General features: G+C 33.9%; 1 protein-coding gene across 3 annotated transcripts in view; it reads right to left on the bottom strand.

The window, feature by feature from the left end:
* Positions 1 to 331: 331 nt before the first annotated feature.
* Positions 332 to 16,404, bottom strand: part of ATP11B (ATPase phospholipid transporting 11B (putative)) — a 91,241-nt gene continuing 75,168 nt past the window's right edge. For 2 of the 3 annotated variants that reach the window (XM_081137812.1, XM_081137814.1), the window contains 2 exons: positions 8,022 to 8,152; positions 332 to 3,900 (listed from right to left, as the gene is read on the bottom strand). In XM_081137812.1, the coding sequence (XP_080993938.1) occupies positions 3,819 to 3,900; positions 8,022 to 8,152 (213 nt within the window). In that variant the 3' untranslated portion in view covers positions 332 to 3,818. Of the gene's footprint in view, positions 3,901 to 8,021; positions 8,153 to 15,080; positions 15,207 to 16,404 lie in introns of those variants that run through there. The other variant, XM_081137813.1, reaches the window with a different exon arrangement.

Here is a 16,404-nt window from a genome sequence, read left to right as displayed (position 1 = left end):
TAAAGAAAGCACATATTTTCTATGGACCAAGGCATTTCCAAATCCACACTGGCTGGCTATTCATGAACAATTCAGTTTCTAGTTCAAGTGTGTTGGTTTTCACAGTTGGTGCATTTCTACTGGGCCACTTTTCTGGAAATGTACTGATGATCTATAAAGCCCAGGTAGCCAAAGAACGTGTAGATTTTTGAAAAATGCTGTCAGTGAAAAGCATAATGGTATTTCTGTATGATAATGGAGGGTAAGTGTAGTAAATGTAACTCAAATTTGGCAGTGCTGGTTGTGATGAGCTGAGAGGCTTAATGTGCTTAAATGATGAAAAAACACTTTTAATTATATAGGAAAATTTTTATTTGATAAATATGATTTCACAAACTTTAAAAAATCACTGAGATCTGTTACAATAAGTAACTACATTTACTAAAAATGCAGAAAATTTTTATAGGATTATATTAGACAGCCACAGTGTCTGAGGTCCAAAATTTTAAACTAAGTGTTGTTATAGTATTTACAGCTACTAGTTCCTCATAAAAATCTAACAGTCTCCATTACTACAAACATATCATTAATTATGATATATTTCTGTAGGAATATCATTCAAGTTATCTCACATAAACAGCATATTAATAATGTTCTATTTTTATGAAAATAGATAACTCATTTCAGGATAGAAATAAAAATGTCTCTAAAAGGGGACCCACAATTAATAAAACATGTTTTATATAACTCTTTGGTGTGTTAGTTTTATCAGTACCTGCTTATATCAGACCCCAAATTGATCTTTACAAGAAAAACACAAACATGAATGATTTTCCCTTTTCTCCCAGATCCCAAAAACTTTTCAGACTAGCATACTTTAAAAACTTTCAGTATTTACAATTTTTTACTGCACCCAACTCCTGCCTATCAGTGTATCAAGTTTATCACACAAGCCCAATAGCCCAATTTCACAATCTTATGCAGCAGAAATGACCCTGGTCTGAGTAAAACTATTTCCAATCAGGGTGATGTGCCTCTGCTTTATCTTCTAACCAGGACAGTGCCAGAGTTTGGGTGAGGTCTGGGAAGCCTTTGGACATCATGGAAATTAAAACCCAAAGTGGAGGGTATTTAAGAGATTTTAAAACTGTAAATTCTCCTTTCTTTGTTCTCAACCCAGCAGCAAACCTATAGTTTTCCTGGCCCACACTCTACTCCCCCTCTAGGGTGAACCTAAGGCTTGCTAAAGCTGAGGCAGGGTGCTGAGTCATAGAACAGCTGATGGGCCATTCTGGAAACTGACTTGGTGCTTGCTACTATCTTCACGGATACAGCCTTCAAGGCAAGCAAGTGAGGAAAATACATCAGATTCGAGAGCAATCATTAATTAGTAATAACACATGTAGCATCCTACTCTGGTTTTGGCAGAGAAGAGTAAGTTAATTAACATCGTGCTTTCCAAAGAATTTTAAAGAAATATGCAAAGGGGACATTTTCTGTGATTATTGGTTATGTAGTAATAGTTTTACAATATGAGTATTAGCAACAGAAAACTACTGGAAGCTTATAGACAACACTGGTACTTAAATAAATAGAAGAAAACCCTTTTTTTACAATTATAAGAAAACCTTCCTTTAACTGGAGTAGGTTTTGAACAACAGAGTAGGATGAGCATTATCAGTGGATGCATTTACTTTTTTTGACATAAAGTTCTTAAATAACTTCAAATAGGGATGCAGGAAATACACTGATCACACCTTAAGCACCATACAGGTTAGCTGCAGTTGGTCGGAGCCTGCTCGATGGCTTCATGGTCCTTCTCTAGTGTCAGTCAGTTTAGTTGATGGCAAATAAACACTGGAAGGCAGATGTAATGCAGGCCTACAAATGTTATGTGAACATTTTATAAGACATTCTAAGAAAAGCAAATTCTGTAATACTCTCCATGAAACTACTCTACTGAATATTTTTAGCTATATTTCCTTTTCTGGAACATGAATTGGTAAGTTACACATTGTAGATTTTATTATCCCTTTTACATATTTCCAGGATCTTCCAAATCTTCCTAAAGCAATTTTGGAATATCTGAGTTAAAGAAGGGCTATTTATGAAAATTAGTATTTAGGCTGAAATTCATAACCCAATATCCTTGCATTATTGAAACAGACAAAGGTTATGTTAGTAGGAAAATACCAGTGAACAAAGGCAAAGTCTTAATTCTTGACTATTGCCTCCAAGCCCAATTCAGGAAGTTTTATATTCATGAAATGGGAAGGGATGGAGGACTGCACAATAAATCTACAGAAAAGAATTATACTCTCAACTGTATGGAAAACTTCAGCAAAACCTTATTTAACCATTTCCATACAGTTTAAAATGTGTATGTGTCAATCATTATATATGCTTAGGGCTGCGTAACAGTTCTTAAACCAATAATCATTTCCAAATTTTAAAACAATATTACTTGTGGTCAAAACAAATGACCATCTACATGATAAATTTAGGATATAAATTAAGTATTGAGGTGTAGTGAGTTAATACTGAATACATACCTAATCAATCATTCTTAGCATTTTAACGTATTGCTGCTATTAACCCATAAAACTTAGCACTTTAGACTTTGTTTCACTTAGTCTATAGCCATACCTGAAAATATACCTTATAATGAAACACGGGGTAGATTTCACTTTCCTGTGGTAGTCTGCTGTAACTTAGATAACTAATCTAACCTAAAAATAACAAGATTCTTGTCTGAGATTCTTTATTCTACTGTTTAGCTTACTGAAAGGCAAGAGTAATTCTAAGCCACAGAAAGAGGCCTTTCTCTTTTTATTGATTTAATTATCCTAACATTTTGATTAAAAGTATTTGCAATATTTAAATACTGTCCAAACTTGTTTTTATTGATATAGTTGAACTTTACAACAGTGTCATAAAATACTATAAACAGTTTTCAGATAGAGAAAAAAAGCAAATTTAAATATATTAACCAGATTAAAGCATGCAAAAGATCCAATGATAAATACATCAAATAATAATATGCAAATGGTATCTAATTGACCCATTTTATATTCTGTCATAAAAATATGAGTAAACATCAATTTGAAATTCAGTGAATGGGCTTGATTCTCGAATTATGGATAAAATATGCTACACCCTTTGCATGTATATGGTTAATTTTACTGGTGTGTTACAGTAAATTAAGAGAAGTTTGGTACTGGTATATATTTACTACCCACAGTGCAGTCAATAATGGTTAGAAATGCATTCTCCTAATTTTCTCTATGAACTTAGAAAGCACTAATGAATTAACAACATGGGTCACTAAGGGACCAAAATTCCTTACTATTCTATTCACATTTACTTTTCCCATGAAAAGCTTCAAATATAACTCTAATAAAAAAATAGAGTTTTCAAGGCAAACTTTTCAGCATAATTTACAGAAGCAGATTTAAATAGAAGACTCAATAACTAAGCTAATATTCAAAAATACAATTAACTAGGAATTATTTTTCTACCTTGATATTAAAATATGGTGGCCTCAGCAACAGGCTGAAATTCCATTAGGAATTCCATAAGCACAAGGGACAACCCAAACAAAGAGATGAAAAATGTCTCTTTATTCACAAATGTTAACATGTTCAGATTTAAATTAAAGGGGTTGAGAGTGGTTCATGTTAATGCTTTTTGTTTGTTTGCCATTGTAAGTCTGAGTGGGTACAAACTACTCCAGAGACTTCAGAAAGTAATTATGCAGACCTAGTGTGGTCATTACCAGGATGATCACACTGAATTTTGGGAAAGGAGGTGAATGGTTGCCACAAAGTACTACTGCTCTTTTAACATGTAGATGAATCCATTGTGGAGAGAGTCAAGATGCTCCTGTCGTTGGTATAGAAAGGATCCGATGCACTCCATGATCTAAAGTAACAATAAGAGAAAAGTTTGGCTCACCAGGACCTATGTTTTAATTGAGAAAAAAATTTACTCTAAAACTTAGGACCAAAATGCAATTTGAGTATTAAAATAATCACTGATTGACTCATTTTTAAATGCTAAGAGGAAGTTCTTCATACCAACATTGAATAACCAAACATTCCATTTGTATTATACAAAACTTGGAAAGAATAATGCTCTAGTCATCATAAAAAATAATAGCCAAAATTTAGACATTCATTAGCATTAAAACGTTTTCTATAGGTAGTAGAATATAAGACACTCTTAAAATCTTAATTCAATAAAAAATAAATATGTTATTAAAAGTTATACACATTCAGTTTTACTAAAAAGCAACTAGGCTCTATTTTGACATCACAGAAGCAAACAAACAAAACTCACACTTACCAAACACTTTGGAATGAAATAGCAGTATGTTCTTAATTTCTTTCTTTTTAGCTATAAATTCTGTTCTAAAGATTTTAGCATAATGGCTTAAATGTCATGAATGATTTATTCAGTAGGCATCAAAGACACCTCTAAGTCACTAGAGTTTTCACAATTAAGAACAAATGATCCTCTACTGATCTGGAAAAGTTAACTACTGTCTGAATGATAAAGCCCATAAGTAATTCATTACATAATAATTTATTTGCAGCTGTATTAATTTAAGCTTAACTAACTAAAGATCAAAAACAGTCTGTCATGCTTAAAACAACCTAACCTACTTTAAGGATTACCAAGTCAAAGGTGGCTTTTCTTAGGAGACTGAAAGAATTTAACAATAAATACATCTTATGTAATTTTATAGAGTTCCCACTTTCCTTATACAAAGATGTTAGAGGAAGAGACTAGCATTTAAAATAACCCATTTCACTTTTATCAAATATCTGCTGTTTTCTAAGAGACTCTGTATGTAGTTCAAATATAAATCAATTAAGTAAGCAGTCATAATGAAGTTTGGAACCTAGAATTTTACAAAGTTGGCAAAGAGGAAAACAAACAAACAACAACTATACCAGTGGTTTGAGAATTTACTAGTTTCCAGAAAACCTTAAACAATATCTACCTTAGTTTAAGGAAAGGCTTGTTCACTATCCTCTCTCTAGCACCTAGTACTGCGTCTGGGACATAATTGGCACTTAGTATTTGTAAAATATATGAAAGAAATGGAACTATGAACATTTTTTAGAGTAGGTATTTATGCAAGAAAAACTGTGCTCAGACATATATGATAAAACATAAGTATGAACATCCCAATTATCTGGAGTCAAGTTTCCACTCCCAAACTGCCAATATTTTTAATATCAAGTTTTCCTCTTTGCAATCATTGCTTACATAGAAAATCTAATTAGGTAAGGTTCCTCCATTTTTTATCTTTTCAAAGCACACATGTGCATCCATATGTTAAATATCATATTTGACAGAACATTAAATACCTGAATTACATATCAACTATTAACTCTTTCCTATTTAGTAAACAGTTTCAATTAGGATAAAGTAACTGTTGATAAAGCACATACAGAAAATAATTTATTGCTAAAGTGCAGCCCTTTACGGTACAACATGGCATATCCCTTATACAGCACCATGATGCTACCTTTGAAACCAAGCTTGCAATATGGCATATTTCTTTGACAATATCAATTAATAAAATGTAAGTAGAATTTTTATGCCTGGATAGTAAAAGTTTAATCAGCAGAGAAATCTGTCCTATAAAAGCACTAGTTATACTTCTCAAGTGATGCCCTCGTATGTTTAATATGTTAATGGAATAGGCCAAGGGCTTCTACCTGGTAACAGAGGTACCAGCCTTGCCCTACGTTTAAATCAGACATGAAATAGAAATGCGGAATAGAGGCTAGTCCAAAATCAAAACAGAAATGCCAAACATATTTCACTAATACAATTACATGTAAAAAACAGGAACAAAACTCTACATATCAAAATAACTTTCAAAGTTTAAATATACTGTTAATGGAACTACGGCAATTTTCACACAGCCCTTTGAAAAGCACCAAGTGGTTTTGCATATTGTATGATTTTGACCACTGGGGAAAAAAGAACAGATCTCAAAACACTTTTTAGATTATTAATTTGAAGAGAAAAGAAAAGGAGATAATGAAAATAGTAGATAATTATAACCTTGGACGTTGGACAAAATTGGAGAGATATTTACAGCCTGTCAAATAAGATATTAATTACTGTTAAAGGTATTATTAGGAAAATAAAAAAATAAAGTCCTGCAAAAAAGAATATGGTACAATTCTAAGTGAAAAGAAGTACAGATGATAACAGCCACCTTCCAGAGAACAGGCTGAAATAAATCCTATAATATCCGGGGCAGGTTCAAGAGGAGTAATGCAGTGAAAAAAGGTCTATGTAAAAATAATGGAGACATTACCCAAATAATTAATACCAAGAAAATGGGAATATATGTAAGCAGAAAAATATTTCTGGTTCATTTAAAATCAATTCTAGTTTTTTTGTAATAGTGAAGACGTATACTGTCATTAAAGAGAATTTCATGTTGAAGTAGAAATTTTTTAAATTCTGTGAATTTCTACAATATTCTCTTATTTTAACTCCCACCTTGGTTCTGTGCGATGAAGTGGTCTTAGTAAGTAAAATAATATGCATTAGGTCCTTCTGGAACTTCCTTTGGGAAACTTGTTGGCCTGGTACATGACAAAGCTGCTTTCTCATAATGCATTTTACAATACAACTGTGTAAGTCATAACATATAAGTCCCAATAAATTTAACTGCTAATAGTAATTCTTTTATGTGGAATAAAATTACTACAAAATGATATCACAGCATTATGGGGATATTTTTCATTATGTTATGACAAACAAATGGGACCGAAACCATAGACATTATATTAACATAAAAATGCTAATTATAAATGCAACTGTACCATAAAGACATGGCCACAACTAAAGGCAAAGCGGGAACTACTAAGTTCGCCAGTAAAAGTTACCTGAATTTTATCATACATGAATGATATCTACTCATCATTTTTAAAACACAAAGCTAACCAAATACTAAAAATTCCTTTATCAACAGATAAGAGTAGTCCTCTTCCACCCTTTATTCCCTGCTCTTGGTATACTTTCCAACCTTTTCCAAGCTATGGCACAGGTAGAAAGTGATGCTATTTACATGGCACACTGTGGGCGATGGAAAACCACCATCTATCCCTTCATGCACACCAGTGCACTGCTGCTCTAATTTTAAAAATATTATCATCTACCTAAAGAACACAAGAGTGAAAAGTTATCTTTACTCCTTAATATCCCCTAAAGAATATGCCTCTTGGGGACATGTATGAAGAAATGAATACATTTCACTTTTAAATAAATTTAAGTGGAATTTACCAAAAAAAATTGTACTGTTTGTTATGACCCAGAAAAGCACTGATAAATCTTTTAAGAAAAAGATTTGGGAGGAAACAAAAATGCAAAGGTTTTAATAAACCATAATTTAAAGAGCCTGTTCTAACTTATCAACTTTTAATTAGACCATGAGTACCGAGTAAAAACTTAAAAATCACAACTCATTTTAAAACCTCATTACAGAGATAAAAAGGGGTAGGAGAACAGCAATACAGCCTTGTGTGTTTATAAATACCAGGCAGTCTCAAATGACTGACTAGAAAATACAGACAAAGAATAAGAAAAGCAAATCTTTTGATTTTACTATTATGTGTAGATTATTTTGTAAATAGAAAAACCAACCAAACAAAAATATATAGGAAATAAAACAGTAGCATAGGTATAATAAGAAAAAGGTATAAAATCCAAGTAAGAGTACCATATACACACTCCTATTTACCACATTTTAGAAAGATTATGAAGCAAAATTTTTTGTTCATTAGATGAAAGTCTCTTCAAAGGTGCTTTTTCTTCCTTTGTTAGTGAAAGAATCCCTTACCCAAAGCCACAAAGTGAAATCTACCACCAAAAAGTGCTAATAAATAGTACACTTCCTGCTTCAGTTGGTAAAACCAGCTGCTGATTTATTAGGAATCTAGAGATGAATGTTCATCTGTTCCAGTTTTTAGGATACTCATCTGCAGCAAAGGCTACTTAGAGAAATTTCACACCTGCTGACATGGCCCGGACTACATCGTCCTATTACTCGTTCCAGCATTCTTCCAACAGATGCGCACGCTGTTTCTCCTGAGAAACAGCACATGGAGTCCACGCACTTGATACTTGAATTTTTTTCAGTAAGCTGGAGAAGTTGAAGCAGAAAAAATTATAGATTTAGACTTCCAAAAAGCATTAAAAATTACAGTAAGCACTTTAAAATTAAAAGTAATGTATATAAATATGTTTTCTATAATATGGAAATGTACAGCATGAAAGGCTTAATTTAAGAGTAATCATACAAAAATATTTAAATGGCACTGTGTCCTAAATTTGAAGTTAAGTAATATAATTATATAAAAACAAGTAGCTGGATATTATTTAAATCTGCAAAGGTTTTGCATATTAATGTCTTACTATTTTATTATGGTCAAGATGACTTACATCAACTATTCAGAAACTTAATGAATTCTAATTCTTGAGTTTTTGTTTAGGTGAAATGCTCCTGCAATTTCAATTAAAATTGTCTAGCAATCAAAAAAATGGAGTGTGAACTATTTTGAAGACTGGGAAATAACAACCAGGCAGGGACCTAAACCCAATCTTTAACAGCTACAACAATAATAACAACAAAAACAGTAGCAAATGCTTTGTGTTGTGTTACTATGTGCCAGGTTCTAAGCACTTACATATATTCACTCCATAATTATCCTTGAAAAAGTTCATGATTTACCTTAAATTGCTGAGCAACTATTAAGTGCCAACTGTGCCTATAATCAGCTCATCTTACTTTTTAAAAAGTAACTGATGGTACATGCATTAAAATCAATTAAACATGTGACTAAGTAGTACTATTAAGATTTAAAAAGAAATTGATTCCTGAAAGTATGCAAGGTTTATATTGATTCAGGTATAAATAACTCAGCAAGATAACTTGAAGTATACTAATAATTTTAATCCTGTTAAATAAGGAAAAAAATGGTATGACACATAGCTCAGTGAATCCCAACCCTGGTTTTGATAGTCAGGGAGTACCCCTAAGTATCTCAAAGTTTGTCACTTTAAACAAAGTTATTTTCACTCACTTTCCTTTATATAAATAACATACTGCAGAACAAGTCTTTCAAAAGTATAAAGGAGAAACAACAAAAAATAGATTCATTAGAGGGTTACAATTCACAAAGGTTGGGAATCACCAAGAGTTGAGAGCAGGCATGGCAAAACAGAGGACATTTGTGGAGACATTCAAGATGGACAGAGATGGATATGATGGAATGTAAATAACCTGGCATTCTGAATAAACCTGGTCAACTGAAGTCGAGTAATTCTACCTAATACCAAGCAGCGCAAGTCAAGATAGTTCCTGTTTGGGAATTGCGCGATTGCACCAATGTCCTAGGATCTGCTAAGCACTGAGAAATACCCAAATTTTACTTCTTTCTTTACAATACCCTTGGTTTAGGACTGTTTATGGTATTGTTTCTTAAACTGCATTTTGTGAGATGTTTACAGACATTTCACGAAAAAAGTTCTGTGGCCAATTAAGTTTAGGAAACACTAGTTTAATGAAAGTCTCAATAGACTTTCTGAGTAAAGGATTGTCAATAAGTCAGCATGCATAGCCAGTCTCCAGGGAAGAGCTAGACACCACAATACTCAAACTTGTTTTTTTCCCCAGTAACAACCCCCAATCCCCAAGGGAACATTAATCAACACCAGTAGAAATGTTAATATTTAGAGGAATAGTTTAGGAAATGCTGGTTTAGGTAATAGGATTTCATCAGTTTCCCACTTTCCTCTTTGGATCCCTGGGCTCGTTTCCTCCATCTCAAAAATCACTCTGTAGGAAACAGTAATCTATAGCTCCCACATAATACTCAAAAGAGAAAGTACAACACCTTAAGGAGGCCGCTAAGGCCCTATATAAACTGACCTGAGGCTGCCTTTCCTGCTCTGCCTCCCAATGCTCTTGTACAGTACGTCTCCACACAGCCAAACAGGCAGTGTTCCCTGTCTGTGGGCATGTGTCAGGGCCTGTCACCAATTAGGGTCAGAATGTTGATTCCTATACCAAGTTCAGTATAAATACTATCATATCCATAAAAATCTCCCTCACCTCTCCAACTATCAGTAATCTCTTTCTGGGTCTATCCCACTGCTTGTTTGCATCACTTAAATGGCACAATCACTTAAATTCAACTTACATTTATTAAGCAAGGCACTGTGCTTAATAAAGGATAGGAGATAAGTCAGGAACAAATAATAATGGCAGTTATACCAATGGAATGTGTACTATGTATGTGCCAGTTCCTATGTAAAATGCTTCTCATGGATTATCTCATTTAAAAATTATAACAACCTTTTGGGATAAGCACCATACTCATGCATTTTATAGATGAGGAAACAGAAGTTAAGAGCTTGCTCAAGCTCACCCAACTGGGGCTTGATTCTTGGCTTCTTTGATTCCAGAGCCCAAACCTCTTTACCATGATATTATATTGCCTTCTTATCATTATGATATGAGGCAGACTACAAATATCAAAAAAGAAGAGGGAAAGCTCAAACCCAGCTGTTGCTGGTAATGGTGGGAGGACATGAAAGATTTGATGAAAAAGATGGCACTTGAAATACATCTTGAAGATTGGATGGGATTTCAGTAGCTGGAGCTGGCGAAGACAGTGAAGAGTAATACTGTGTGCGGGAAGGAGCATGTGATGTGTACTCAGTACGTTTAACCTAAGCAGAGTAGTTGTTACTCCTGCCCCTTTGCAAAAAAGACCAGTGTGACTCAAAGCATGACCTACAGATCTGTGTTGGTCCAAAAACGCTGCTACTGACTCAGGAGTATATAAGTGTTTCTAGTCTCTGAGAATAAAAGATTAGAAAATTGTAAGGCAATTTGACAGAACACTTTTATAACTGTTGAATCTAAAATAATTTAAAAGTTGGGGCTTATTTTATCTATCTTTTAAATTTCATTTCCTAGCAAATAATTTTTATTGTATTTTATAAAAGTATTGGTCTGTGATGGACTGGAAATTAAAAACAAGACAAAACAAGAAAACAACTGGTCCTGCACCACATTTATGGGAGAGCACTTAACTAGACTAGAAATTAGAGAGAGCAAGGAGTTTGTCTGGTTCTTCTTAGCTTAACAACACGTGCTTTGCCTATAGAGCTAGTGCTCAACCAACTGATGGGAATTCACTGAAAATGATATCCATAAGGTCAGCAGCTTTTGAGTATCCACATATGTCCAGAACACTGCTTAGATAATGATCTTGCTTTACATTCATTACCTTTCACTTTAAAAACCTAAGGGCAGGTATTAATATATGGGCAACCTAAGAGAGTAAACATCTTGAAATATAAAAAATAATATAAAGAAATGACTTCTTCAGATCACCTTTTGAACTAAACAAAATGTTTCCTTTTTTTCCCTAAAGAGAAAAAAACCCCCAGCTGCTTTGAAAATGCTAAATGCTAGTTAATTGTGTTTTTGTATAGCTATCTATAGAAAACACCATACTGTTCTCCAGCAAACCTTCAAGCTCTACACCACTTCCCCATATATCTCTTTGATCTCACCCTCCAGAACCGGGAGCCCAGCCAGAGTACATGTAGCCACTGTTGCCAGTGTAACTGGGGGTGGGAATGGGGTGGAGCATTTAGATCTCACTTCATTCAAACGAAGGAGAGGAAGTCAGTACTTTTTTAAAATTACTAATTGTAAACACTAAAAAAGAAAAAAAGCAAAGTGTGGTAATGGAAGTGAGATTCTATCTGGTGGTGCAAAGAAATAACTTTTAATTTATGAGAAATTTTGATTAATTTGCAAGACACACTCCACCACACTTGCTTCCCGGGAACCACCACGTTACTTAGAGCTAGAAGGGCTCCCAAGCAAAACAACTATGGAGATTCAACATGACAATGTATGGCTAATAACAATTTTCATCTTTACAGAACTAAATTCTGGCTCACTGCTCTTATTTCCATTATTTTTCTATCAATTCAGAAGTTTTTCCTATTAGAAGCTTCTACAGAATATCTTCCTTAAATCTTCTAAATGTTAAAAAACTGTCATACATTTCTAAATCTTTTAATCACCTCTACCACATCTTACCTATCAAATCAAATAATGTTTTTAAGTTTAGATAATAATTATCAAACTATTAACCATATTTGTTCTTTTGCCCTTATAACTGTTTTATATATTTGATATTCAAAGTGAGCACCTTATATAGCCTTAAAGAAGATATCTGGAAAGAAGCCTTAAACTATAATTATGGGGGGGTGGGGGGGGGAGTTTGTGTTTAAGAAAATTTTTTCCTTTAAAGGTGAAATAAAAAGTCATAAAATATTATTGATTTCCAAATTTGGTTAAGAACAATGAAACCCTATCTTACTCAAGGCCTAATTCTCCAAAACATGCTTCAAGCTCATATTCACTCCTCTAAACTTCCTTCTTTCCTTCTCTCCAAGTAAAATAAACAATTTTGAAAGATAGTTACAGATAGAATACCTCTACTGTCTTAGGGATCTCCTGAGAGGAGATCTCTGTATGTATTGCCTAAATCTAACTATGAAAATAAGCATACAATAATTATATTTTTAGGTAAGCTTATTTTAATAATTTAGCTTATTCCTAGTTTCAAAAAGATAGGCTCCTTTATTTTAATAATGTGGTTACATACACAACAATATATAACAAGGAATTTGCAGTTTAGGTGAAGAAAAGTATCAGTAGCTGTGAAAAATGATAACATCCCCAATTATAATGGAGAGGTAAAGCAGCACAGCACTAACTGATGCACTAAGCTATGTCACAACTGATCTTAAGAATTCGATTTTCTAAGCATCAATCATTACAGCATATCATAGGAAAAGTGTTTGGTAGAAATAATGTCAATACTAATTATTTTTCTTCATTTCAACCTTCAGATGAAAAGGCTGCTCAGTAAGTCAGCACACATTTGAAAATAATATTAGTTTTATACAGTGTCAGTCGTATTTATCAGGCATGCGTCTAGTTCCTGCCACAGGTGGCAGCCTCATTAATATTCATCTTTTAGCCATTAAGGTTTTCTATCTCTGCTTTGTTAAATGAGGCAGTATTTGCATCTGTCACAAGAGAGGAAAATGACTCTCTCATAGTTGGTTGAAACTGTTTAAAATGTATTCTCTTTTTGGCAGTGGCAGATTTCAGGTCTGAGGCTTAAGCACCTTGGTCCACAATGAGAAAGGTCAGTAGCCCTGGGATCCTACTGCTATCCCTATGGCTGTTAGGTACAGCCTGAAAGAGGGCATTCAGAGAATGGATCCAGAGACAAAAAAATGACAAAACAATAGAGGCCCAAGAGGCAGGTGACAGTAGAAGGAGATGACTAGAAGACCCTAGGCCATGGCGACATTCAGGGCTCAGCACAGCCTTCTGCCCAACTTGGCAAGGCTGACCGAATTCTGAGTACAGAAACAAATGCAATTTCAAGACAGAAAAAAAGAAGAGGATATTATATAACACTTTTTAAAAAGCGGTTTTTATCTCAAAATACATGCCAAAGGCAAAATACATGAGAAGAAAAATATTCCAGATATATTTCATTCAACCAATTAAAATTCAATGGTAAGTAGAAAAAAATTGCAGATCAGGGTAATAACCCCAGCAATTTTACTAAGGTCATAGTCATAATCTGAGGATCCTTCTGGCTTCTTGTTTATAGGAAGTGAGACCAAAAGTCACAGAATTGTGAGAAAATTCACTTTGTAGAAGTAACACAGTAAAAAACAAAGTAACAAGGCCCCTGTTACTTAATAGGAGCATTCTAAGAACTCAGTCCTCCACTGTATTGGACATTTTAATGGACATATTAAAGTAAAAGAGCACCAGACCCATGTCTTTTAAAACAGGCACTTGAACCTGCATTCCAAAACAAAATAAATATTCAGACTTATTTAAAATTTTTTTCAATTAATAACTGAAAGCTGATTAATTATCTTCAACATTTTCCATTTAGAGCAATTCACTAAAGGATCTGATTTAAAAATACGTCTTCCAAAACAATTCAGATTTTTCATATTATTATATGTTTCACGGTCTGATTTACAAGAGTTAAGATTTACAAACTTTTTTTTAAAGTTTCACCATTTATTAGGGTCTCATCCCAGATGAGACAACAGCATCTTGTTGGGCAGTAATTACAGTAACACCTCATTTAAAAGTCATTGACAGGTTGTGCTACTTTAAGTGAAAGGACACAGAATGAAACCAATTTTACCATAGGCTAATTGACATAAACAAGAGTTCAGTTCCTACAGCATCTCACTAATATCACACTGGAATGACATTAAGTGAAATGGTGCTGTCTGAGGACATGCTGCACCACATACAAAATAGTAAGTAGGCAGCTGAAGCTCTAACAGTGATAAGGATTTTTACCCTCCATAACCACTCCAGTCCGAGTACTCTGCACATCCCAAGGAGGTCTACAAGTGCTTTTCAGGGTTTATTTCTCAAGAGGGGACTTAATCAAGTCTTCATAAATTCATGCTTGTTTATTACAAAGATATAACTATGAAAGCTGGTGAAAAGAACTGAGAGTTTGGTGAATATCAGCACTCACTCATTTGATCATTCCACTGAAGAGGTAGACTTAGAGAAGTAATTCAGTGTCTAGTTACATTAAAATGTGTAAAATGATGCACAACTACAACTTCCAGTGGGAAAACTGATTTCAGAAGTAACAGAAATAACATAACATTTTTAAAAGAAGTAACAAGGAATAACTTCTTGAATATAAGACAATAGGTTGTGAGAATACCTTACTAGGTGAGAATTTGAGGTAAAGTATGATTCAACACTGTAACTCCAGAGGAAGATTAATAAAATATACAGGATGGACATAAAAAAGGCAAAGATCACAAAAAAGGAAACAAGTAAACAAAAACAACATGTGAGAAACAATGAGGAATTAGTAAAGTAAAACTAAAATATCAGGCCAGTTCTCCCATAGCATGCCCCAAATATGAGAACTTAGCAGATACGTCCCCAGGAAGATCCAGCGCAGTACTACCTAGTGCACGTAAGAACTGTCCTGCTGGCTGCAAGCCTCAGCTAGCAGGTGCCTACTGTCCTCCCCTCTGTGCTTGCTTTCAGCAAATTCATATGCTGAGCTGACTGAACCCTTATCTTCTTCCATCTGGAAGGACAGAAAAGCAACAAATCTCATATTACAGACAATACTCTCACTGTATATAGATTCAGAATCAAAACAGTAAGTTGGAGTCCACAATCTGTGAGGCACAAATGAATGTTCACACACCACTACATTCATTTACTGTCACAAAAGAGAGCTAACAGCAGCTTCTTACCGGGCATACAACAAAGCACACAAAATAAAGCCATGATTGTCCAATGCACAAAGTCAAATTAAAACCATGTTTCCCTCAATAAAATTAAATTTCTTCCATTAAGCAAATTCCTTGCCACCAAGATTTAGGGTTCTCATTGCAAAGATATGTCCCATTTTGCACCTCTCACACTCCCTTCTCAGACTTCTCTAACTGGACTTCAGCAGAGAAGACAGGTCAATTACATGGCCTTTCAAATGTTACACATAGGTGAAGGGGGCTTGACTTAACAAGATTAATTCAATCCTTAATTTGAAATATATTTTTTAGTGTTAAATTTCTATTCTTTCATTTTTCTGTATTTGTATGACAGACCTTCCCAGGAGCATGTGCCCATAGCCAAGCTAATTGTAACCTTTCTTGAATTATAAAAAGTTCTCATTGAATAAAAACAAAATTTTCCTTATTTTTATGTATTTTCTCAGTCTTAGGACTGACTAATAATTATTTCTATGAAAAAATGCTACGGTGAATTTCTTACACATATAAAATATAAAGTAGAATTTCTTGGTTTCAAGGGTACAATAAGTTTATATAAAGATAGCTTTGCCTCTAATACAGAGGAGAAAATACTCAAAATGAGTTTTCTTTATTAAAAAAAATTGCTAATAGTTTTGTGTTAACGGTTCTTAAGAGGTATTACCCTGATTAAAGATTTGAAAGCTCTTAAAGATATTTGATATCCGTATAATTTTCCTCTCTATAAACAATTAAGCTACCACGGATCACACCCAGGAATACTGTTCAGTGCAGTTCAAAACCAAGATGTATTCAAAAATCATAGGATGCATCCGAAGATGTATATGGGCACTTGTTCTTGACCCAGTGGTCATTCGTTGCTCATTTAAGCAACTGTTATTTCTGCCTGGCCTTTGGTTGAGCACAGTATTTCTTTTACCTGTTTTTCTCTGATGCTAATAGTAAGAAAAGAAATCACAGTGTGTAAAATGATCATTTGATAGGTGATAGAGGCTCAGAGAGGTGAAC

This window comes from Miniopterus schreibersii (assembly GCF_964146895.1).
Source record: "Miniopterus schreibersii genome assembly, chromosome: 5".
Lineage (NCBI taxonomy): Eukaryota > Metazoa > Chordata > Mammalia > Chiroptera > Miniopteridae > Miniopterus > Miniopterus schreibersii.
The sequence above is the reverse complement of the archived record's forward strand: the minus strand, read 5'-3'. Positions and strand labels throughout refer to the sequence as shown.